At 50.3% G+C, this 26,734-nt stretch overlaps 1 protein-coding gene across 7 annotated transcripts in view; it reads left to right on the forward strand.

Moving 5' to 3' along the window:
* Window positions 1-26,734, forward strand: part of RBFOX3 (RNA binding fox-1 homolog 3) — a 308,060-nt gene that overhangs the window by 218,958 nt on the left and 62,368 nt on the right. Inside the window, exon 1 of one of the 7 annotated variants that reach the window (XM_076052889.1) lies at window positions 20,179-20,860. The exons of the other annotated variants lie outside the window; for them this stretch is intronic. Within the exon in view, the coding sequence (XP_075909004.1) occupies window positions 20,768-20,860 (93 nt within the window). The 5' untranslated portion in view covers window positions 20,179-20,767. Of the gene's footprint in view, window positions 1-20,178; window positions 20,861-26,734 lie in introns of those variants that run through there. 7 annotated transcript variants of the gene reach the window in all.

The raw sequence follows: 26,734 nt of genomic DNA on the forward strand, positions 1-26,734 counted from the left end.
AATTTACTGCGTCCCTTTACGTAAATATGTCAGGGTGTCGAGACATTGGTCTCTTTTACATCCCATCATGTTTGCCTCAGGTGAAGCTGCACGAGCTTTACGGTCTCACTTCAGCGTCACGTCAGGCGAATCATAGCGCAGTTATTAAAACAAAAAATAAGCTGCCTCATTTGGAATGTAAAGCACGGCACTTATTTGCACAACAACAACAGCAAAATCCAATTCTCTTCTTATTTATACTTTAAGACACATCCAAATTGATTCGATCCTTAAAGTTACCATTAATTTATTTAACAGCCTTACTAAGTTATCGGTGTATTAACACAGAAGTCGATAATTAATTAAAGATGGAAGCACTAAAACATTCCTATTACTGCATTCGGAGCGCGAATATTTGGAGTGAGCATCGCAGGCTTGGGGGCCCGGTGCTTTTGTTTGCCACACGCGATGCTTCGTGAGAGGTAACGCAGAGGGTGTTGTGAAATATTTAGTTCAACTTGAATTTACTTCCAAAGCCCTCCCTCCCTCCCCCTCTCTCTCCCCGAGGTAAAATGGAGCAACCCTGTAACACCTTGCTTACTCACTCGCGCCACTGCAGACGAGAAGGGCCTTCACCAGAGGGTAGATTTTAGCGGTTTGTTTGGTATACTCTTCTATGCCGGGCCGGACGTCTCAAGAGGCGTACCCACTTTTTTACCCCACTTGCAAGCGACCTGCCAATCAGCTCACTGCAGTTGTGTCCATTTTACACTCCTGGGTGGGCAGAGGCAGTGGGATTTAAGAACTTGTCCACCCCCCCCCCCCCCGTGTTACTGCCACGGTGGCGAGATGTTAGCTGCCTCACCTGGTATATAGGTGGTCGTGTGTTCTATCCCAACCCTGACATCGGTATATTTGGAGTTTGCATGTTCTCCCCGTGGTCACGTGGATTTTGGTCCGGGTCCTCCGGTTTTTCCCTCCACGTTTAGAAAACATGCGTGTAGAGTCTTTGGCTGCAATGAATTTCCACGCGACAAGCCACTTCATTGATCTATTATTTGTGGCCAGGTCGCTTCTGAAAAAGAGCTACACCGCTCTGTGGGCCTTAGCTGGTAAAACACAAATAGTTTAGTTTAGTTAATTTCAGCTGCAGCGCAGGGAGATGGAGTCGAACCGGCGACTCTGTCTGGATTGCAACCCCTGTATGGAAGTCCAGTGCTGCTGGCCATCACAGCATGGCGGCTCCCTCTGAGGTACACCCTCCTCTCGTAAGGGACTCAAAATAACGATGGTGATTTGAACTTGCAATGCGCCACCGCCGCCACCACACAGAGAGACGGAGAGAGAGAGAGAGAACGTTGAGAGGAACACGGAGCATTTGGAGAAACCCTCGTATGCTTCATCTATAGTGTTAGACTACAACATTTAACACCTCGAAAAGTGATAATCATGGTGTATTTGTTATCTAAAACGGTTATTGGAAGAATGTAAGCATTTCCTGTCTTCCTCGATAAGAAGTGCTGCTGTGGTGATTTGGGAAGGTTGGAGTCCCGATATTTACCCGATGAGCAATGCGGCTCCGATGTTCACGAGTAGAGTGCAAAGTGCACTCAAAGTTTTATTTTTATTTGTATTCACATAATGTGATTGCGTGTGCGCGCACAGACGCACGTATTTGTTTAGTTTAGTTTTTCATTAATGACACTTAAAACTTATATACAAATGCCAACGCCTCTTCGAACGTGCAACATTGTACGCGATACAGCGTCTCAAAGATGCCACCTGCGATACGGTGATCGCCTAAAAAGTGCGTCCGTTGATCCGCACAAAGGCACAAACATTAGATAATAAGTGATGAGGGGAAGATTTGCAACGGCATTACAAATCGCTGATCAACAAATCATCTGCGTCATCGCATTATTTATCAAACAGCTCTAATGAAGAGCTCATTAGTGAATTTTCTCCAATTGATTTAAGCTCACTTTCAAAACGCCCAAACTCGAGATGCCCGTGGCTCATTAGTATGCTCTTTCAATACGCGGACGTAGCACGTAAGAGACTTGCAAAAGCCAAACAGTATTCCAGCTGTGATATTCAGAGGGCGTCTGTTAAACTGGGAAATGCCTACACAAAGATGTAAAAAAAGAAACTGCTTATATGCCTGGAACTATTTCCATCTTGTGGCGCCCCTTATGAAGTCATCCTCGAAGACGGTTCAAGAACGCTTGCGCGTGTAATATTTGTGTCATTGGCTATCGCCATGAGCGTGGGCGACGAGGTGACGCTCGTCACGAGCGACAGATGGCTCAGCCTGGTTGCCGTGGGCAAAGCGTCCAGGTCAGGACGTGCTTCGACAACGGCAACGAAAATTACGAATAACTAACCCGCAGGCAAAACAACAACAACAACAACAACAAAACACCGTTAAGACTTGTTAACTCACGTCGCGTCAATTGAACTCCTCTCTTTATAAGTTTGACAGACGTGGGCAAAGCGGCACCTGCTTACGGTGTCGTTGAGGCAGCGGGGGGGGGGCGCTTTGGAAAACAAACCTCTGTTGGATTGATCGGGGATGGCTCCCAACGTGCTGACAATGCAGACAAGGATAATTAAGGAAAGAAAGGGAAAATAGCAGCGCTTGAAGTAATGCAAAGCCATTACGCAACTGCACTTGCCCTGCCTTTGACCCCCATTACAAAAGAATCAGTGCGGCGGCCCGGACCTCATGTGGACCACGAGTCTCTTGCTCGTGGCTTTAATGAGTCGCGCGCGGATAAGACGACGTATCAGCTGGGCCCGCCACTCACCACCGCCACCGTGTCGCTGGCAGGGGATCCCACGCACCCCCCCTCCCCCCCGCCCCCCCCCCCCAGGACATTAATTGTTTTGACTACGACCGCCGGTGGCTTCGGCATGAATAAATAAGCGGGTAGATAAATATATAAGGGTGACTGTAATCGAGTAAGGATGAGCACGGGGAGGGCCAAAGGGGCAATGGGGGGTGGTGGTTGGTGTGTGTGTGGGGGGGGGGGGCGATTGATGGCGTTATCTCATTATGCCTCTGGCCCCGGGTAGCGATTTCAGGCGCCGGCCGGCGTCTTGAGGGCGTCCTTCCGTCTGTGCCCCCCCCACCTCCTTCCTCCTCGTCCGATTGGCAACGGCCCATTGCCGAATGCACGCACTTGGCCCACACACACACACACACGTGACACACACACACACGTGACCCACACACACACACGTGACCCACACACACACACGTGGCCCACACACACACACACACGTGACCCACACACACACGTGGCCCACACACACACACACACACGTGACCCACACACACACACACGTGGCACACACGCACACACACACGTGACCCACACACACACACACACGTGGCACACACACACACACACGTGGCGGCGGTAAGGACTCTCGTTATGCTGCTACGGGGTGCCGTCATGGCGGAGGAGGAGAAGGAGGATAGAGAGAGGAAGGGGGGGGGGCTCTTAAATTATTTGCGAGCTCTGGAATGGGTGGTGGGGGTGGTGGGGGCAGACTCTGTCCTCGAGCCTTCATCTCGCGCGCTCCGGCTGCAAGCCATGGGAAATAACGCCGGGCTCTTCTCGCCGTTATTTATTTATTTCGTTCTCCGAGAGACGCCACACACCACGGGGGGGGGGGGGGGCTTATTGTGGTAAATGAATAGTCACCCTTGTATAGCTTATTCCTGGCTTACACGCTGCAGTCTATGGACTCGGAGAAACGCGTGAACACCCCGGTTGGACGAATTGAACATCGCAAATTACGCGCCGTGCGGAAGAAACCCCCCTCCTCCTCTTCACTCGTGAGCAAACGACGTGGATGAAACGTGAAGCATCCTTACAATGATTTCGCGAGGAATCTCTCGCCACTCGCTCTCTCTCTCTCTCTGGGGTATTGTTTAGCGTATGGATTTGTACGCGTGCGACTGTTTGTTCCCGGGTTAGGCGCATCAATTAGGTCACGAATGTTTTTTGGAGCGTGACCTCTGATTGTCAACCGTGTATTTTTAACGAGACGGGCGCAATTAACTCGAAAATCGTGCGCACACACACAGGGCTTGAATGAGAGCGGGAACTGACAGGAATCGGTGCATCATCGCGCCTGTTTGTTACACGAGGCCACGCCGCGCTTTGGGGTCCATCTGTAACATTGGACTCCTTTGCGTTAAATGCTCGCCTGTCATAATGCATAGTTAAAATGTACAGTTAAAATGGTTGATGTCATCGTAAAAAAATTGTAATCGTCTCATTGCTCTGCCGGTGTAAGCCGTGGAAATCCAAGAGATGCCAGGGAATAGCGTAGCCTTAATGATTCTAGACGAGCGGTTCGGCACAGGCGGCACCCATACACTCCTAACTGCCTTGTGTACGCGGGGCATTACGGCGGCTCAAAAGCACTCAGCAGGAGCTGCTAAACAGTTTATTACAAATGAGTCTTTTACGTTCGGTAACATGTTACCTGCACCTGTGCTGCGATAATACCGTCCCCTCACCACCCCCCCCCCCACCCCCCACCACCTCCCATCCACCAGTCCCCCCACACACACTTGCACGCAGTCTAAATCCGTCCCAATCAGCGTCAGGTGAGGCTCGTCTTCCCAATGACTTTTTTTTGTTTTACCCGCGGGCGCACACACCCCTCGCAAGTGCTCGCGGCACGGGAACGGCCCCTGCAACTGATGATTGCTCACGATAATTCCATTACCCTGAAGTGGCCTTACCCCCCCCCCCCCCCCCACCACAAACACGGCTTTTGTCCCGCGCCCCTCAGACACCTCACTGCCACCCCCACCTCCCATCACAATCTCATGCTTGCAACCTTTCCCAACATCCCCGCCACCATAACCAGGCTGCCCCCCCCCACTCTCTCCTCTCTCCTCTCCCCAGCCACCCCCCTCTCTGCAGGAGAGCGCCGCATGACGGCTGATAGATGCACGTGTCAGTGCGATGGGGATGCTCCCTGCCGAATCCCATCGTGTTTTCTGTCATGCTTTCTCAACCGGGGACTAAAAATATGTGTATTAACAAAGGGGGCGGTGATTTTCTTTTTTACACACACACACACACAAATAAATATATATGTATACCTTATTCCAGCTGCCACTGAACCGGGCTGTCAAGGGTCACTTTCTCCGTGACCCTGAAATTGATGTCGTGTGAGGGTGACCCGTGACACCGCCTTCATTGTTGCATCCGTGGTCGGACTCTACCAGCCATTATGCATCCTCGGCATGTTGCCAATCATCATCGTCGTCACCATCATCAGCGACATCATCTGTAGGTGGAGCGATTAATCCCCCACGCTGATTCGACGTTGAAGCGTCACGATTCAACGTCACAATTCCCCTTCAAGGATCGGGATCAAGAGTTGCATCCCTCGTGGCTGTAGGGGTGGCGTGAACCCATTACCTGCGCACCATCAATCGAGGAACGAAAATAAAATGATTCTTGGGTCCTTGAGACTAGTCCTCGGCCTTGGCCTCAGGGGTTTGGCCTTGGTCCGAGGACTTGACTGAGGCCCCCTTGTCTTGACACTGGTCGCAGCGCACACGATCATCCGGTCTTGGGTGTCATTGACATCCTGGCCTCAGCGCTAAAAAATACTCGCAGCACTTGGCCTTAGTTTAAGACGTAGGCTTTCGCGACCAATATTATTAATAATAAACGTTTTTTTGGGTTAGATCGCGTTATTTATAAATGTGTCGTAACCCTCCACCACCCGACACGGCCAATCAGCAAAAAAAGTGTCACGTTGACAAAAGACAAATTGTTCACTACTTTAGCCCACCGGTGTGTTGAAGAGTGACTCCACAACATTTACAGTTTGTGAGTACGACGTTTCGCTGGTTATTACATTCAGCATCATCGGGCGAATTGCCCAGCCCATAATCCAGAACCTTTGCACACGTGACTCAATGCGCGTATCGTGAGCTTAATAACCGACGGAGCGTACATTAATTAACAGGCGTATCGTTCAAACCATAACATCACAATACTCATCACTTTTATTAAAAAAAAAGCGTGAAATGCTTAATTTTATTTCTCCAATAAATATATATGTATTCCATACATTCATTTAGTTCGTATTTGGCCCCTACAACCTTCATTAAAAGTGAAAGGGTCACACGTAAAGCCAGCTCAGAGACTGTCTCCTCTCCGAAACAGATTTCCCTTCCGTCTTTACACGAGGGGGGTGGGGCGGGGGTGGAATCAGGGGGAGAGGGCGGGGTGGAATCAGAGGTTGGGGGGTCAGAGTGGAATCAGGGGGAGGGGTGCCGGGGTGGCATCAGGGGGGCGGGGGTGGAATCGGGAAGTATGGGTGCAATCAGGAGCTGGGGTTTGGAATTAGGGGGAGGGGGTGGTGTGGAATCAGGTTGTGGGGTGGAATCAGGGGGTGGAATCAGGGGGTGGGGGTGGAATCAGGGGGAGGGGGTGGTGTGGAATCAGGTTGTGGGGTGGGGGTGGAATCAGGAGGTAGGGGTGGAATCAGGGGGTGGGGGTGGAATCAGGGGGAAGCAGAGGGAAGCAGGGGGGTGGGGGCGAAATAAGAGGTGAGCATCGCCATGAGGTTCTGAAGACCGAGCACACGGGGGCTGTGTAAAGGAGGAAGCCGTGAGGGAGGCAATGCCCGGAGCCCTGGAGGATCGCGCTCCTCTCTCTCCTCTCTCTCCTCGCTCGCCTCGCTCGCCGTTAACGGCCTGGGCTTTGGCTTGGGCCCTGATTTAAGGGTCTGAGAGAAAGACGCGGCCCATATTAAAGGTGAAATGTTCCCACCACAGACCGCTTCATGGAGCCTATAATTTGCACCACGATGCTTGCCCCCAGGCTGAAGAGTATCTTTTAAAAAAAGAAAATAGAAAGAGTGCATATTGGTACTTATTGGCCCTCCCATTGCGTTGGCTGTTACTCTCGCCATCGGATTTTATGAAGGAGACATATTTTTTTAATTCATTTAAAAAAAAATTCTCCTTAATGTTTCTTTTTATATTTTTGATTTGCTTGTTGAAATTGGCTGCGAGGCTTCTGCTACACATATGCCAGCTTGTCGCCCACGGCTAGCGAACGAGACGGCTATGGACTATGAATTAGGAAAGGCAAAACACAGTGGGTGCTCTTTGCCCATAGGGCAAGATCTGAAATGTTGCTGCAGTAACAACCAAGGAGATAACAAAGTGAAGAGAGAGAGACGGAGAGAGAGGGGAAAGAAGGAAGCAAGGGGGGGCGGGGGAGGAAGTGCAGCAGGATGGAGGAAAATGGGATGGAGTGAAGTGAGCAAGAGTGCACGAGACATTTGGAAGTGGGTTTATTGAGAAAGGGGGACGAGAAAAGACATGAGCACCGATTAAAGCAGTATATTTTCCCAGGGCAGTGTTACATGTGAACAAACATCCATCGCGCACTACCCTGTACAGTCAACCTGCTTAGGTCAACGACTTTTTGGCTTCCAGGTTGGTTGGGCTGTGGGTGGGGTGTTGGAGGCATTCACTGTAACGCAGCATTTTCTGGTCCATCGAGCTTTCAGTCTCCGCACCCCCCGGCATGGCACAGCCCAGGGTTAGGGAAGAGGCTGCAGGCAGACCCTGGCGCCTGGGCGCAGGGAGAGGTATCTGTCACTGTCACAGTTTACGGGTCAATGGTTTTTAACTTTTCCCCAGCCCCCTCCCTCCCTCCCTCTCCGGCGCATACACGCGGGCGTGCGCGCGCACGCGGCGCTGCGCGTTCGTCAACGAGCGCGTCGTGGCGAGTGGCGAGCGTTGAATAAGGGCAACAACGACAACAACAACAAAAATGGCCCTCCTCTGGACACAAATGAGCTTGTTCGGTGGGGGTGCTCACATGGCCCGCCGTCCCCCTCGGCTTGCGCGGAAGCAGCCGTCGCGAGGAGCGGGAGAAGGAGAGGTGCCGTGCGGCGTGACGCGTGTCAGAATAATAGTGTCTCTGGGTGGCGATCACTTGCAAGCTGGCGCGCGCCACGCTCGCGCGCACGTATCGCCGTGCACGGCGTCCGTGCCGCTGATTTCCGCGTTCACAGTAAACAGGAGTCCCGTGCTCGCGACTGCCAATGCTCAAGAAAGGCGCCGCTCCGCTCGCTCCGAGTTCCTGCTTTTGTTTGAACAAAAAAGATTTGCTCAACACCGTTGGCTGAGCACAGTAAGGCCCCCAAAGGTTTCCAACCGTCTGGCGGGCAGCAACCAACAGTGGCATCAAAGTAGTGATAGGTAAAATGTTAACACTTTTCTTGAATAAGGATACCTTGATGTACGGCCTTGGGAAAGGAGACGATGGGAGGGGATTCCCAATGACAGGAAGCAGTATTGTGATCTGCAGTGTGGTAGTTATAAATGTGTCGTTAAACCCGCCACCACCTGACACATCCAATTAGTAAAACGTAAGCCTCTTATGTATAAAATTGGTCCCGAATACCTACGTGTTAAACTGAGTGTGATGGTTGAGCACAGTGTGGAAGAGAAGAAGCATTTTGGCGAACAGGAGGTGAATGACTGCCAGTCGAGTGAGTTTCTGGGACTCAAAGGACCCCAGATATTTTTTTTGCAAGTTGTTGGTACAAGTGTGGGTATACTGTGCCATAGCTTGTAGAGCCTACAAAGCACCGGTGCAAGTTCTGGAGCACAACGTTTTAAGAACAATGCCTGGTATAGCATCGGAACCGCAAGTCTCATATGTATTCGGTTTGGATAGTACCAGATGTACATCATGCACTGTGGATCTTCGATGCTTCACCTGACTGTTAGAAGCAAATCACTTCTAAGGAGATGGGTTACAAGTTAGAAACAGATCTAAGTTACGCGGGCCGGTCTGAGACAGAATCTGGTCTGCAATAAGCACAACTAGCCAATTGTTCAATGTTATTCTGAGTTCATAGTATTCAGCTTCACGGACCACTTCATGTGAAGCGTGTACATTTACGTCACGAAGGAGAATGATCTCAGCACCCGGATGTTGCTGATATCCAAGTTCAGTAGGTGGAGTAATATTCGGTTTGGAGTGATTTAATACACCGTGTGAGCGGTAATCACATCAATTGACTCTAGCGGAGGAAGGCAGAGAGAGCGCAGACCCACTGAAGATCAAGACGAGTGCCAGAGTTGTCAGGATCAGGGCGGGGTGACAGAGAGGGCCTTTCTCTGGTGGACACGCAAACTCCACCTTTGAACCAGAAAGGACGGGGGGGGGGAAGGTCCGTGGCCTTGGTACATTACGCGTGTGAGGTCGACGGTGAGATGTGAGTTTCTGCGAGGAGAGGAAATGGGGGTTTAGTTGTTTGACGTTGATGATGAATGAGCGCGTGATGCTCATACTGTACTCCAGGTGTTACAGAAATGAGACTTAAACAAAAAAAACGATGATTAATGGGAGAACCTTCCTCTTTGCTAGAGTAGAGTAATTAACGTTGTTTTTCAACAAAGTATTGTTCTTTCTTTATTCTATGAAAGGAGAGGATAAGCACTATTCACCAGAGTCAACTGCTCTGGTACAGTCAGCGCACTGAACTGCCTTTTGTGTTGTTTAGTTTGTTGTCCTTCACCAGCACTGCCGATTAGCGGAGTCGGCTTCGTACGGTGCGCCAAAAAAATTCCAACGCCATGTTCGCACGTGTAACAAAAGGCCAAAGCCTCTTCTAAATGCGGCCTCACCAGTGCCCCCAAGAAAATGATCTCCTCCAGCCAAGGAATCACAACAACTCCAGGTCACGCGCTCGGCTGATGAGGCAGCCTCCCTCGCCAAGGCATTGTCAATGTGTTTGCCCGGGCCCCCTCTGCGCTTATCGGGCCTGCAGGAGAAACCGTCTCACCGAGATATTCCTTCGTAATAGGCGGAGTTACATCGCGAGAGGATACGCCGGCTCCAGCTAGGACTGGGGGGAGAAAAAAAACCCGGTCGAGTACCGGCTCGCGACCTTCAACCAGCCGTCCCTTCAGAATACAAACACGGTACTGTGTACCCCTTCGTCTCACGCGGGTTCGGTCTGTGCGATACGCAGTTAACCTTTCTCGACGCTAAATTCGCTATATTATACGGGTTGAAATGACCCGCATGGGGCTATGCGGTCGGAAGTGGGACGACATTGTGCACAGCGCGTACTGTGTGTACTGCTGGTGTGCTGTGTGTACTGCTGGTGTGCTGTGTGTACTGCTGGTGTGATGTGTGTACTGCTGGTGTGCTGTGTGTACTGCGCCGCGCGCTACTCGGCAGGCAGCTCTGTCCTCGCGCGGTTTCGCTTTGTGCGCGTCATTTTTTTTTGGAACGCATCTACTACACGCTGCTGCTACTCCGTCTACCGCGTAGAGCGAGGCAAAAACCTGCGTGGCACGAGGCGACGACGGCTACCCATCCCCCCCCCGTGGGCGGTGCGTTCAGACGTCGTTTCGTTGCGTGGGTCAGACTCCAGGTGTTTTTTGAGGCACAGCACCCACAACCACCCACAAACTACCTCTGGTGCCGGGTATGGTGACATGGGCAGCGCCGCATAAGGCAATGGCAGAGCCACTCCTGTGCCGAGGTGGGGCGCGCAAAATTACGAGCAGTCATTACTATGGGCGGAATCCCAGAGACGTTACTGCGGTAGTTCGCAACAACAGGTAATAATAATGATAGAAGGAATGTGCCATGAATTCATGATTTTTCAAATGAATAACTGTTTAATTCGTCCGTGTTTGTAGTGTATTGGGTGCACTGAGCAGCTTATTATATTTAAAATATGAATATGTACCAATCGAGACGATAACAACAACAAGACATGAAAGCTAACGACTTTGCCTAAGAAATGCATCGCGTTGTTAAAGCTCACGGCAGGCCTGAGGAATTCTGTTCCGTCATGGAGGTGCAATGCTTAATTGGAAGCGTTACTCTCCCAATTTTCTCAGGGAGCTGTTGATAACAATGATTCAGCGAAACTCGGGCCAATTAGTGGCGCCGCGTGGAGAGTCAACGACGGCCATCGCGACACGCTTCCGGCTTCTCTCGCTTGCTTTCCCGCTCAATTTAAAAAAACCCCACAATTGACAAGGGCCTGTGACGCAACGGCGCCGACGAGAAACTACAAAGACAAAACTAAGATTTCCCCCCCCCTCCCCCCTTGTAGCCTTAACAGACTGTTGGGGCAAGTGCTGTTAGCGAGCACCTATGAAGGCCGGCACACGAGGTGGTGGGGTGGCCAGCGCCACGCCCGGGCGCCTCTGTCTCCCCCAGTGGCGATGTTTACTATACACCGCACCGGGCTACTCTTTTGAGGCTTACTCGACCTAGGCGAGGCCCGGCACCGGTTCAGATAATCGTCTCCGGTGGTGCGCTAACCGCTACACCGCCGCTTCCCCGCGCGCGCCGAGGAGGAGTCCTCATTAACTCTGCGCGCATGCCCCTCGTTAAGCTAATTGACATCGGAGGCTGCGCGGAAAACTTTAGGCGCGCGTCCCATCGCAGAGGGCTTCACGTCTTTTGAGAGTCAACGCAGCGTGCGCGGCAGGCGACGGAGAAACGAGGCACAAGATGCATGCGCGGACGCACGCATAAAATTGCACGCGGAGGGGGTGGGGGGGTTGGGTAGGGAATGTGCCGGGGAAAAGACAATTAAAGAGCCGCAATACAACAAGGCTCAATTACACGCGCGCATATGCATATGCGCGCGTCACTTTGCGCATGCACTCGAAGCCGTCCATTGCGAACAAATGGAAAGCCCGCTCCTGCTGCGGTGCGTCTTCGGGGCATTGGCTGCTCGCGCGCGTGCGTCGCGCGCGTGCGTTGTTTTGTGCCATATCGAAGCACAGATTCCACGTTCGTTTGGCTCTGGGCTCTCACACATCTTGTAATGTTTCTATTGGCATTATGTTCGCAATCACTCACAGCAGGTGGGCCGAGTCGCATTCACAGCGTATATTAAATGGCTCTGTTGGACATTCACTCCGTTTGATGTCATTAGCGGGAAAAAGCTGACTGTGGACATTCAATTGATTTTGGTCTGAGTTAAACGCACGGCAAATTGCAGCTCTGCTGTTGTAGAACGAGGTATGGATCTGCATCAAACACAATGGGATTTGATGCACGTTAGATCAAACGGCCGTGCCAAAAAAACGCCAAACTTTCTTTTACGCCCTCGCTCTTGCATAGCTGCCCCTATATCCGGGATTAAAACAATTTCGATGACTCGCTCCCGGCCCCGACGAGAAAAAAAAACATTCCCGCCGGCTCTCGCCCAGCAGCGGGCAGGCGGGGGTGGCGCGTGCGTGCGTGCGTGCGCTCCTTCGTTTGCGATTGAACGCGAGACAGCGCGACGTCGTCGGCTCAACAGGGGCGCGCTCGTTACGACGCCCGCCCGCCCGCCCGCCCGCCCGCCCGTCCGCGTTCGCGCGCAGGCTCCTCTCCTCGCCGCGCGCACCGGGACCTGCCACGGCTGCCGCCGCCGCTGCTGCCGCGGTGCGGCAACGGCGCCGGCCTGCATACTGATGCGGCCGTAGCGTCGGCGTGTCACGGTGAAGCGTGCGCAGCAGCCACCTGCCAGGCTACGGAGGATCTCACCATCGGCCCCGGCACCCCCCCCCTCCCACCGCCCAACCTCCCCCGGCGCACGCGCGCGGCACGAGGGATTGCTCCCGCATTCCGAGCGCGTGCGCGCGTACGCACGTGCACGCGTACGCACGCGTGCGATGGAATTTGCGAGCACCTAGCCAATCCCCCCCCCCCCGCCGCCGCCGCTCCCACACCCACAACCCAACCCCCCCTCCTCCCCTCCGGCATCACGTTGGCCAGTGCGCAGTGGGGGCGCCCCTGCGTGGACCGTGCACTGCACTTCCGACGGTTATAATTGGCTGTGTGTCCGCCTCGGAAAATCGGCAAGGCAGACCTGTCATTACTGGCAAATGTGTAGCAAACTCTGCCCTGGGGGGATTGAGTCTGGGGACCGTTGGTGAATATAGGGTGGGCGAGTAAGGGGCCAGGGTCAGAGCGGCACTTGGGATGGGGGAAGGCAGGTGATGTGGGAGTTGAAGGGGTGGTGATTTGACGCGGAGGAGGCGAGCGTATGGGAGCCCATATTAGCCCCTGCACCCAAAGTTTAATGCAATAACGTCAAACCTGTCACTGCCTTCAGCACAGCCAATTACCTCTCGCAAGCACCCGTCCTGTTGGGTAAATTCATTGGACTGCACCTACGATGGAAACGCCTTCTGGAAACAAGAATGTCCACCTACTAACGATGAGCAACGATGCATTCTTCACTGAATAATTCTCGGCGCTGGGTCAAAACGCACTGCTGGGTATTCCGAGGGCAGTAGGCATACGGAATGGCTGGAGCGGCGTGGGATGTATGGGCCTTTTGTTTCCTTAAATTGCAAAGAGGTGGCGGTGGGTAATTGCCATAAAATGCGTGGCCTCCACAAACACGGAATGTCCCTTTTGACAGGCTGGTGGGAATGTCACCAGCACTTGTGTACCCTCTCCCGTGCCATCTGTAATCATGAATCGCTCACCGTATCTAACATTTGTGACCCTTTCCCTGGTCGTGACACACCATCACCAACTATATACACACACACACACAACTACAGCTGAGTCATGAAGGTTTAATTGTTATTATCTACTATGAAATGGACATGGGAATGTTGCTGAGTTCGCGTGCAGCACTCTTCTTTTTGCGAGCATCCTGAAATTATTTGCCCTATGTGCCAATTGGTGGCTGACCCTGACCTGTGGATAGTAAGCATATTATCTCGTTTTACTATTTTAGTTTTGTTAAAGCCAGGTGATTACTTAGGAGACACAAGCCAGGAGGTGGCGATGATTGCTTTGAATAGTCCCAGTTGAGTAATTTTGCTTTGATTTGTTTTCTTTATTAGTCCGTAGTGCTGCTGCAATGCAAATGCCCTACTTTTGTATGCACACTCCATAGTTTTTTGGGGGGGAGAGAGCTACTCAGTTAAGCATTCACTTAATATATATTTTTAATGAGCATTAGTGTTCCGTTATAACTTCTCCAAAAAAATATCTTGCTTCAAAGTGTAATTAAAGTTTGGATGCGTAAGTTTTTTTTTTTTTACGAGCGGTAAAGTGAACATAATGTACCTGTTTTATAGAAGACATGAGACTTTCAAAGAGGAAAACTCCTCCTGCCTCTTGCTATTACATTGCACTTGTTGTCATGGGTTTACGCTGTCGTGGTTGTGCAACGGCTGCCGCTTGTTACAACAACTTCGTAACCGAACCAATGCTGAAAGAAATGTGAAGCCTGCAGTCTCTGTGTGGACAGACCATCAGTATATATATAGAAAAAAAAAAAACTTTCCACACTTCCAAGATGTGCTGAATCCAGGAAAGAGGAGACGAAACAAAAGAAGCAAGAAAGCAGAAAAAAGACACGTCGAAATATATATAACGTAATGAAACAGAGAGTACTTCTGCTGGGTGCAAAAAAAAACAACTGCATGCTCAGACAAGTGTACGTCCTGGTTTATTAAACAATGCGTGGTCAGATGCACCAAACTTTGTATAGCAGGTTACCCAAACCGAAAAATACAATTTTAAAAAAATGTACCCTTGTTATAAGACTTGATCTCTCATTGCCACCCCGACGCCCCCTTTTTTTAATAGGATGCACAGAAATAACCTGAATGTGCCGTTCATCAAATAGAGTTTGACTTCAGCAGCATTAGATGCATTGCCTACGTAACGCTGCGATGCCGACTGAATTACAGCTGAGACCAAAATTTACATCCCGGGCCATACCATTCCTGTAAAATGCAGCGTGGCAGGGCCATGCGTTAAATCACAGCGAGGCGTTAACGCGCTGTTTAGCGTTATTGTCAAAGATGAGGTAGACATAGTAACTCCATTTGTTAGCTTGCTGTGATCTTATTAATACCACTTTTTTTATTTCACTATTTCATTGCTAATGGCCTCCTATCAGTGAGGACTTTCGGCACGAAAGACAAAAAAAATATTGAAATAATTTTCTGTACATTGGTTAGATCGATCGCCCTGCACAGCAATTTGGGCCAAAGGAAATTAATTAAATGCACATCAAATGGGCCCGAGAATCCTTTGTGTGTGAGGATCGCTGCAGTTCAGTTAAAAAGGGACGGTACCCAAGTAATTTAATAGTGTGGTGTCCGAAAGTGATGAAACAAATGTGGAATATAACGCATAAATGTTTCATTGTGCGCGATTGTGTGTTTGTGATTCGTGTCAAATTCAAAGCTGGAAGTGATCGGCAATATATGTATGTGATCATGCCTTTGCCGAGCAATTGACTTTCAGTTTTCTACTGTCAAGCTTTAAGCACAATTACCAGGGAGAGATGAATTTGCCCGTTTCTATGTTCGTTGTCTGCTGGTTTGTTTTCATGCAGCTGTAAGCTCCGCAATAGAAGTAAGTACTTGTACCCTAACTCAGATGACATTCTTCCATATATGTATGCAGGCCCAAGGCAAACCATTAGAGACGCCTACTCATACACCCGGACCATTGCGGAAAGCGCACATGGGTGTGAAATATATTTTTCTAAATAACAAGTAAACAATAACCAGTCTCGCATCACACCTTTTCAACAAACACAAACAAACGACCGTTAATCTGAATGCAGACGCAGTTCCGTCCTTTCCTTTTTGCATTTTATTTTCACGAAAGGTGGCTTTCATGGCTTTTGGGAAAACTGCTTTGAGTAGGAATTAGTGGGCGTGTGAATGCGAAAAGGTGTGAGCCTGTTGTAAAGGTGTAAAATAATTCATCAAATGGCCACAGCGAATATATCGATTGCAGCCCAGGCCTCGGCGCCTGAGGCCCCAAGCATCATAAAAGGTGGGCCTGCTCAGAATTATGTGCGGTTTAAAAAAATATATGTTCTCAATTCCCTATCTGCCTTCTCTCCAAAGCAGCTGCAGTCATTAGGTAGGGTTAATGGAAGCACCGGCCATGATTTGTTAACAAAGCCTCGGTGAAATATTTCCTGGCCTCGTGTTTTTTTTTAGCTCATCATTTATGTTATCTAAAGTTTAGACATGCTTAGGGTTCATATTCTTGGTTCTTTCGGTAAAGTCACGTAGAAGGGGAACACCTGATGATGATCGCTTGTGTTGCAGTCGAAACGTCGTGAGAATTTTATCGTTTTGTATTTTTATTATTTTATTGTTTCCCTTCTACGTAACTTTACCAAGAATATGAATCCCTGCAGTCACGAAAGCTTTAAATCAAAATGCTTAGGGTTGTTCATGTCATTTCTTTTGTTTGCTCGTTTTGTAGTTTAATCGAAGCAGAAAGTTACACCTGCGGGTTCTGTATTTGCGATGACCTCTGGCAGAGTGTGCTTGCCCCGTGGAGTCTGCCACTCCGCAAGCAGTTTCATCTGCCCCCCCCCCCCGTCAATCCGTCCGCGATGTTTCGACAGAAGTGTCAGTGGATCCTTCGAGCACTCCGCAAAACGCATTCCGCTACGAATGCAGTGTGCTCAGGTCGTGTGTGCGAATTGGCTCTTTTTCTTCTGAGTGCAATGCGTTTTTGCGCCACCGTGTGTAATAGTACCATTATCTAAACATTGAGCAGGGGGTGGGTTGGGTTGAGATGGGGGGGCGGGGGGAGGGCAATGGAATAAAAAAAATTGTGGGTGCATAAGAACATTAAAACCGTTAATTATGTCGAGGCCTGAAGGAAAAATTGCGGCGTAGGCGATTATGCCTTCCCTTGATTACACTTGCAACATTGGAGCATATATTTCAGCGTGCGCTTGGCTGCCTCGATAAAGCTGCACCGCGATCAGAGGGGGGAATTGAAATGATGCGGGCGGTGAGGGAGGGGGGCCTGGCTCGGGGAGTGTGTCGGGGGTGGCACGGGGAGGCGGGGGTGGCGGTGGGGGAGCTCAGGGCAGAGGGCGTAGGGTCAGAAGTCACGGTCACTGGCAGCAGGTCCGGATCGACGTGAGTGCGGGTCTCTCGGTCAGTGGTTAAAAAAAAAAAGCAAAGGGGTTAAGTTGAACACGTCGCGATGTTTTTATTCAGAAGATCGCGCCGCTTAAAAATGCATGGGCTTCGCTGATGTATGCGTCATTGTACGGAAGGCAGGCCCTCACACACTGGCATGAATGTATTTATTTGCAAGCAGTGTGAGTCTGAAAGGCTCCGTTATAATGTTTTAGGATTCAATATAGGCACGCCTAGGGGAAGACGGAATGATCTTGGGGGTAGGGTGGCGTAGAGAGTGTGAGACCCGTGCGGGCTGTGGTGTGTGTGTGTGGTGGGCGGTTGGGGCGATACCGTCGCAAATAGCCGCCAATAGGCCCTTGCGTTCACAAATCTTTCTCGTGGCATTTCTCTCTCCCCCATAGCGTGTTTGCCCAGAGCGTGCCACAATCTTTTTGGGTTTTCTTGTCGCCCGTGGCCGCGTGTGCAATGTGTTACTACCAAACGAAAATGATCGGAGCAGTGGATCGCATTAAGGGACGCGGATGGGGTGGGGGTGGGGTGGGGGGGGGCAGCCTCTTGCACGACGAACGCAGGCACGGATGCGGCCGAACACAAATAGACATGATCCCAGCAGCACGCTAGCGTCCCTCGTTTTTTTGTTGTTCAAACCTTCATTGGCTTCAGCCCGGGAGCGCGAGAGCGAGCGCGAGAGCGAGAGAGAAAAACAAAAGTAAAGCCAAAGCACCGGCTACAGTCGGCCTCGATGTTTCACTGCGTTACAATTGGACTTCTTGGATTCCGCGCAACTTACCTGAGTGCGGGGACCGTGAGCTAACCGACGGGGCTCTCCCCCCCCCTCCCCCCCCCCCCCCGCAGAGTGTCTCCCCTGCTTTCACGAATTGCTCTTCAGTTGACGGAGCCGCTTGCCATTTTATTGACGCGTTGGCCACGTCTCAGATGTAAGGGAGCGGCAGTTTGTTGGAGCGCAAGGCGGCATTTGTTCGGTTGTGTGCCTCATCGTCGTCAGCACTGCATTGCCAAGTGCGGCGTGGTTCCTTTCAATGCGGGATTAGCAGTGCCTGAATACATTCTTTGGGTATGATCTAAAATATTAACTTTTTTGTTACACCCCTCCCCCCCCCCCCACCCTAAATGTAAAAATAATTATGAATTAACCAAGTCAAAAAGTAAGTGTTCTATTATTGTTAATTTATGGAAGCAACTTGGGATTTTTTGTTTTTATTCTTTCCTTAAATCCACACACAATTTCCAATGTCGGCACTTCAATGTAAAATGTTTCATTTGCGCCACATCAAAATGATAGTCTTTCCTTAATCATCGCTCGCAATTTTTATTGCCATACATTTCCATGCGGAATATATGAATTTCTCCTCTGCGTTCCTGGATATTACGGGCGCATTATTAAAACGTCTTTTAATATTTCCAAGTTGTAAGGGACATTTTTTTAAGGCCACATCATTGAGCATGTTACTGTTCTGCATTTCTTATTTGACGTATTTTGAATGGAACTCCAGTTAACGCAATGGGAATTACCCAAAACTCCCCGATGCCCGTGGATTGTTATAACTCAGCACACCAGGAGTGGGACATGGAACCACATTATCGCACGTTACGCACTCCTCTGACAACTTGCGGCTTAAACATTAACCGAGATCGGGAAGAGGGGAAGAAAAAAAAAGCCCGCCATCAAATGGGTGGCTTTGTAGGGTGTCAAACAACAACAACAACAACAACAAAAAGGTCCGTAAGACACCCCCGATCCTACTCCTCACTATCCCCACGCCCCGTACAAATTACACCACGCGAAGAGGCAGCTGTAGATAATTGGGCCCCAACCGTCTACGGAAACCGCTCCCCCCCCCGCGCCCCCGCCCTGCCCAGCCTCACCACCCGCTCCGTCGCCAGCGCCACCCGCAACCAACGGCGCCCTTCTGGAGCCGCGAAGCGAGGGCCGCCGCGCTCCTCCATTCCTGCAAGAGACATTCACGTCGAGGGGCTGACACGCGCGCGCGCACGCACACGCGGCGTTAACATCGTGCAGCGCAATTAGATCTGGCCTTCGCCCATGCCGCGGCCCAAAATACCCGCGTGGCATTCGATGTTCCCTGTGCCAATAAGGGGGGCTGCGTGCGGGGGGGGGGGTGGGGTGGCGTCGTCCCTAAAATTGGTGAGCCGCTTTTTTTTTTGCGTTTCATTTCGGCGCGCTTGTCGACGCCCAGCGAAAGTGTCGCGTTCGCTCGATTCTCTTTCGCCGTTTGATGTGCTCGTGTGGTTTCGTTGTTGTTGTTGTTGCTGCTAATGTGTTAAGTGTTCAGCGTTCCACGATGACTTCCCTGCAACGATTATTGTAAAAAAAATCCTAACCGGATGAAGAATGTCACCAGTGTCAGCCCCACAGCAGACTCATTAGTTTCCCCCCGAGGTGAGACGGGAGCAAAGTTGGGGGTGACGTGGTGCAAGCCACACGGCTGTCTTCATCGCTAATTAGGAGAGGGAAGGAGATTGGGGCAATAAGTGGCATCTCGTGCTCGCTGATCTCTTGCGGTGTGACGACGATGTACATCCTTCCCCATCCGCCCACCACCTTACATTCGATATACGTTTCAACAAATACACACGTTTTAGAATGTTAACACAATCTATAGAGAGAGCGGGCGTGCGTTCGTTCGTCCTACAATGCCTGCGCACTCGTATTGATTAATTTTACTTACCAGTTTTATACGTATATTCCTTAAACATTTTGACAACAAACGCTTTGCGTCGCGACCAAGTGTGGGCGGGTGGTCGTGCAACGACGCTCCCCCCGCCCCACCCCTACAGCCCCCCTATCCCCCCCCCCCTACCCCCTCCCCTCCCGGCGCTCCTCCGCGTGGGTACCCATGACATGGCACCCCCCTCCCCTCCCCTTCTCCCTTCCCCCACCCCGATCCCTGTCACACAGAGAGAGGGGGAGCGAGCGAACGCAACCGCCAAGGTGAACTGCTGAGATGTACATTACATCGCTACGGGCCGCGGACACGTGATTGGATCAGCCCGCCGACCACATCGTTTTTATTCCTCCCCCCCCACCACCACCACCACCACCACTCCCTTCCTCCCTCCCTCCTTGACGGCTTTCGCCCAATCCCAGCTGCCGAATCTGGAAGCCAATTGTGGCGTGCGTCTACGCTGCTGCTCTGACACCCCCACCCCACCGTCGTGCTGAGCCCAACTTGGGGTATCCCCCCTCCCCCCCCCCCCCCCCCGCTGTAATATTTCTAACGCACTTCCTTTACCGGTGGTTGCTTGCGTGCACTAAGCTCGAAGCAGCCAGCAGCCAGCAGCAGCAGTGGAAGAAGCAAAACATCCGAGCAAAGGATTTCGCGTCAAGCTGAGACTAGGAGCACAACGTGCTTGCCCGCCCCCACCCCCCCCCACGGCATAGTGTCATGAGAGTGTTGGGAACGCCAGAAGCTTGCCCCACCCATAGATAAGCGGGGTAGTTTTAAATATATATTTTTTTATTACCGACCGTTTTTATTTTTCTCCACCATCACCTCGACCTGCCGCGGTTCGCGCCGGCTTGAGCTGGCCCGTCTTCCGTAAAGCAACAAAAGTAACTCCTTTCTTTTCCTTGGCTTCCGAGAGAGCGCCCAAATTCACCGCACCAGCGCGACACCCCCCCCCCGCCCGCCTCTCGAGAACTGTCGCAGCTCCCCCCCCCCCCCCTGCCCAGCACCACCCGGCCGTGCGCTCGTCTCCCGGTGCACCAAGAAGACCAGCTGTGCTGAACCCCTCTATTCAGAGCATAACCGACCTGACGAGACCCCCAAGCCAAGGGCCATGTTATCCTCACCGGCTGTGGTGCTCCATCACTACGGCATACCAGTGTTCGCTCAGTCCGCGCAGTGCTATGCCGCAGCCGGGGTGATTCAGGTACCGTGACCCACTCACATGTATCCTCTTTCCTTGGTTTTCTCATTGAAATATTTATTTCTTCCCCACTGCCCCTCCACCACCATCACCACCACCAACCCATGTGATTTTCCCTGCCTGCTTGCCTGTCTCTGTGCTCTTTTGCTCTGGATGTCCGTCTCCCTCTCTTAATATCCAACTCTGTCTTTTACACAGCCTTCTCTCTTCCTCTCTCTCTCATTGTTGCTCTCTGCTACGTTTTTTTCTTCCATCTCGTGCCGAGTCTGCGTCATACCCCACCTCTTTCCGTTCTCCGTCTCTGTGTACGCAGCAAAGTGCTTTCCCTCTCCGTGCACACCGCTACGCATCCCCCTTTCGTCGTCGCCGACAATAAAATGTGTTAGTCTTCAGCGCGTACATCGGTATCTTTCGCGTTGTGTAAAATTCTACGCGGTCCAACTTGCCGGAGGGTGTGCGTGGTGGGGGGGGGGGGGTACGTGCGTGCGTGCGGGCGGTGGAGTTTGTTGTGGACAAGGGTCTGTGTTTGGGGATGTTGCAAATCAATAAGACAAATAGCAACGATGCCCGTATGGAAATGAGCGCATGTATGATGAATGTTGCTACACAGGCGGAATACTTTGTTATTGATTCGCAGCAGGGATAACGGGTCATTTTGCTGATTATGGTCTTCCTTTCCAGTCTACAGAGATGTGCATCTCACTTTGTCTCCGTGGGTCCTACGGCGTGATAAATGAAAAGAGCATTAATTGGTCAGCGGAATGAGAGGGGGAGCAAATGTCAAGGGTCATTTCACTTACGATGCAGCACAAATATTTGAAGCGCAATTCGCGACTATCGACCTGTTGGTTTATAACTAAGCAACGTTACGGCGGCAATAAATCCATGCTCGCGATGAATATTAATTCGTAATGAACGCAGTCTCATCCACGAATAGTTTGGAATGTAAACCGTAGTTATGCGAACTCCATCCACAACAGCTCGCGTGTTAGGACGCGCGCGCATGTGTGTGTGTGTGTGTTTGAGACCAGCGATGTTGTTTCTCGCGAGACGAATGCTATCACCCATTGATCCATTACATAGCTATACCGCTGCCACCCATTCATTGTAATTTTGCCATGCAAGACGCTTGGAGCCCAGGGTGTGTAACACTAGCTTCTTCAGTGGTCGTGTCTCGCGTTGCCTTTCTCCCCAATTGCTTAAACATTTCTTGCATCTAGCTGCCATCAAATGATAGGGCTCCTCACTGGCCCAGTCAAAGCAATTTTGTTCTAAAAGGCACGCATTTTTTTGTAAAAGGGCCAGAGTGGAGGTTTTGCCTGTGCACCATTTTTGAAGCGACTACAATTTCTGTGCAATCCCTTTAACGATGGGGAAATATTTAAAATTGCATGCAGAATGTATGAAGTGTTCATGACGTAATTTAATACAGCCGTGAAATGTAGTTTTAATATTGTATGTAATCTGTGGCAATTTTCTTGTTATCTTACTTCACTGTAAATCACGGTGGAAGTGGGCGGATTGGTGTGCATATCTACATGACGCAAGCAGACACGTGTGTTTTGTGTGGAATCACACGCGTGTGTCTGTGCACGCACATACAGATGTGTGGGTACACGATGAACACGCACATTTATCTACGAATCGTTCCAATGTGCGTGTGCATCATGCAACGCACAAATACAACGCTCCCCATATAGCCTTTAACAGACTTTTCGGGGCAGGTGCTGCACCGTGCACATATGAACGTGCGCATGGCACACGAAGTCCGTGGTTGGCCGGCGCCACGCGCGGCCGTCTTTGTCTGCCCAGTTCTGATGTTTGCACACCACCGCAGGTACTCATTTAAGGCCAAGTCGACTTAGGGGAGGCCCAGCACCGGTTCAAATATTCGTCACTGTCGTTGGCCGTGAGGGGAAATCGCACGCGGGTCCACCGAGTTTGCCGCGCGTTACGCTAAACACCACACCGCCACTCTCAACGTAACATTACACACACACACACAGATCGCCCGTATAGCCTAAACCGACTGTGGGGGCAAGTGCTGTTAGCGAGCACCTCTGAAATCAGGCACGGCACACGAGGGGGGGGGGTGGCCAACACCACGCCCGTCCACCTTTCTTTCCTTAGTGGCGATGTTTACACACCACACCAGGTACTTATTTGAGGCTGAGTCGATGTACGTTACACACACACATATATTGATACACACATACAAAAGACAAAGATCTCACACACAGACTGTTGGGGCAAGTGCTGCTAGAAAGAACCTATTCAGGCTCGTGCGTCACACAACGGATTGATGTGACCAGGGCTACAATTGGACACTTTTGTCTTATTCAGTACTGGTGCTTATACACACACATACACACACAGCTGTACTCTAAAGTGGCATGAGGGAAGGCTCAAAACAGGTTCAGATGCCACCAAGGTTGTCCATTACTGGGAATCAAACCTGGGTCAAAGCACGTTCACGGCACAGTGGTGTGAACTACCTAACCGCTGAACCTCGCCCCGTACACGTACAGCACACACGTGCACACCGTAAAGAAATGGTCGAGAATAAGATCATTTAACCCCCATCGCGTCTCGTTTTCGCGGTGGCCGCGAAACGCGCCCCTTATGAGTGCAATGGGCAGGCGTGTGGGCTTGACAGTTTGGTGGAATTACATTTCGCGAAAGTTCTAAGCTGCTTCGAGCGGGGGTGGGTGGGGGGGGGGAGTAAATGAAAAAAAAATAGTCAGATCGCTTAATTTGAAACACGGACTTGTATTAAAAAAAAACAAAGCAAATGAATAAACATGCTTACTAACTTTGCGGCTGGAGGACCGGCAGAGAGAGAGAAAAGCGGCAAATAAAATTGCATATCCGTTGCGGGAGCGCGCTCGCCTTCGCAGTGGGAGAACGGTCGGTTGGATTTGGGAAAGCGGGCGCGCAGCGTCCGCGTGGTGCACAGCCGCAGAGAGTGAATGCTTTTTCTCCGGATGCTCCAAAAAAAAAAATAGCCACGGAACTGCTCCTTCGCTGACCTCAGGGTGGTGTTTGGTTTTTGCTGTTGTTAATGCCCACTTAACAGCCGCAACCACGGCCGCAAGACCGCACCGTGAAAAAGCCTCAACGCTCTCATCTCCGCCACATCCGCTGCGATGTTGAAACGTTGACTTTTGGTTCCCAGCAAGGTCGGTTCCACCACCCCTCCCCCCCCCGCCCGCCCGCCTTCGTTTAGATCCGATATTATTTGTTTGGCGAGAAGGTTAAATTATGAAGAAGAAAAAAAAAGGAAACTACTGCAGTTGACATTAGTAATGAGAATAATAATGACAGCTGTGGAAACAGTCCCGTTTTTAACATGAATAATCATGACACGAAAAATTTCCTTCACCGGGTCGGAAATTTAAGCCTATAAATTTTAATTCCATTAACAAGCACATAAAATAATGATATTTATTGTGCATACTGATTTTTATGGCCGGCCGTGCCTTTTAAATTCTGTTGCCTAATCACTAGGAAATGTGCCGCAGTAAAAGTAAATTAAGAAAATAGCATAACTTAGTTAAAAATGAAATTTAAACCCCAGCGGAGGCTATACAGTCTGAAGCTTGATTATTCATAGCCATTCACAGGCTTTGTCGAAAGTTCAGCGCAGCCACTGAGAGAAAGAAAGAAAAAAAACTTAACTTTAATTTTACGTCCCGGTTGTAAAATTCCTGACGTGTGACAAACGCCAACCATTAGCATTGTTGCGGCATTGGATTCGGGTGCGCACAGAGAGATAAAAAAACGGCATCGTTGATTTCAGAATTTGTCTTTATACCAGAGGAATCCGATGAGCAATAAAGCTCTTTTTCATTAATTTATAGTAGGGCGGGTACGAACGTTACAACAAACAGTACAAACACTTGGTAGTCGTGCAAAGTACGGGAAAGTCAACAAATCATCCAAATAAAACTAAAACCATCCCCATCCTACCAGGCACAGGCCACTGAGATATTCACTTATTTTTCAGAAGCGACCTAGCCACAAACGATAGCTCAACAAAAGTGGCCCATCATTTGGTCATTTATCGCATCAGCAAAATCATCTAAAATAGTCCAAAGGCATGTTTCTACATTTTATACAGAGATGTTCGCCCCGCCATGCTTCCCCCCCCCGCCCATCGCGAGGCCCCGCGTGACCGTGGGCCCCGCGTGACCGTGGGACATGGCGTGGACACTGCCGCGTGTCCCTCTGTCAGAAGCGCTGACTCGTTGTTTACCGCGAGCCTGCGTCTCCCCTTCTCTTCGGGTGAGCCACGCAGGCTTTGCCCCGCAGCGGCTCGCCGACGCCTAACTCACTCATTCCCCCTGCCCGGACCAGTTCTCTTCCACCACCACCTCCTCCTCCCCCCCCCCCGCCAATCATGCAGCCCTGGTGTAGCTTTCAGTGCGTGACAGCTGCTGCTGGTGTGCTTCGCTCACAGAGGGAAAGTGGCCGACGCACACTGGCTATTTCTGTGCGCCATGGGAGCCGCGGATTAGGTAGGCAGACTTGAACTCGGCTAGATGTCCAAAGTGTCACGTGTTGTTGGGACTTAATTGTAACGGCGCATGCCGCGCAGTGTATTGTGTGTTTGTGTGTCTGAAGGGTGCTCAATCATCTTTGAGATTGGACCATTGAACAATGTTTAATGCATTGCCCTACGTGTTACTGGTTTCGATCAGTATATAATTTTGTAGCTTCAAAATACAATTCAGATTTGTCCTGTTTTTTTTTGCGGAAAAAGTTACTACTTCATTTAATTCTCAAAACTTTTGGATTTCCCTGCATATTGGTGCACTCATTTATGATCCAATATACACGTTTGTGTCATGTAATTTGGAAGGTGCTTCGAAGGCTTACAGTCTTCGCTCATTCTTTGTACCAGGCACCTTGCTGCCTTGATATACGTTTTGGAATGAATGCACGTACAAATTTACATTAATAAATATTTAGAACTGCGCAAATAATGTAGAACGAAAGACTACTTGTAACCGTGCTCATTCTATATTTGATCAATAAAATGTTTGCTTGGGATGATATATATCGTTAATACTCTGGAAAACCAGAAATCCACTTAGCTAATGTCATTCTTTTCTGGTTGATATTTTTCCATATGTCATTTCTGGTTCATGTGTAGCCCGTGTTGCCGGTTACCTTACCTTCCGGCTACTGCTGCTAAATAAATACGGTTGAATAGAACCGCCGCACAGCCAGATGCACACAAATAGAAATGTCAGACGCAAGACACCCGTGTAATTACAGATCAGATATTTTGCTCGATGTTTATCTGCACCTTGTGGCCATCGAATGTGTTTGAGAGTCGAAAATAATGATGTACATCATTTCAATTAGCAGGAGGTGCCTCGTACTGACAAGCGAGTGGTGGGAGAGAGTTGAGGAGGGGCATTGTAAGATAAAAAAAAATAGTAAAAAGCCCTATCACAACAAATGCAATGTTGCTGGCTTGATCAATTTCCTTAATTGGACAGTATAGCTTTGTCTGCTATAGGCATTGTGCACTCCGTGAGGTCTGAACACAACTAGGAGGGGAAAAAAGTATTTTAATCAGCAATTTAACAAGCTTTCTTTCAACAGCGCCATCGATCGGCTGCGCAACAACTGCAGAGAAATGCTGCCCCGAACGTAGTGCCTTTATTCTGGACCGTTTTTGCTCCGTAAATATTGCCACATGAGAACCGATATTGTTGAGATGTAAGTCAGCATAGTTTCGTGAGTGGGGGGGGGAGCAGAGCGTCTTTAGATATATTGGCTTTGTTCATATAACTGGCCTGGACAAATGCACGCACGCACAGGCCCCGTGCAAACACTGGGGCCTGCGCCATTCATATAGCTCAGTGT

Source organism: Petromyzon marinus, chromosome 3, assembly GCF_048934315.1.
Source record: "Petromyzon marinus isolate PM22_M1 ecotype Great Lakes invasive population chromosome 3, UKy_Petmar_22M1.pri1.0, whole genome shotgun sequence".
NCBI classification, from domain to species: Eukaryota; Metazoa; Chordata; class Hyperoartia; order Petromyzontiformes; family Petromyzontidae; genus Petromyzon; species Petromyzon marinus.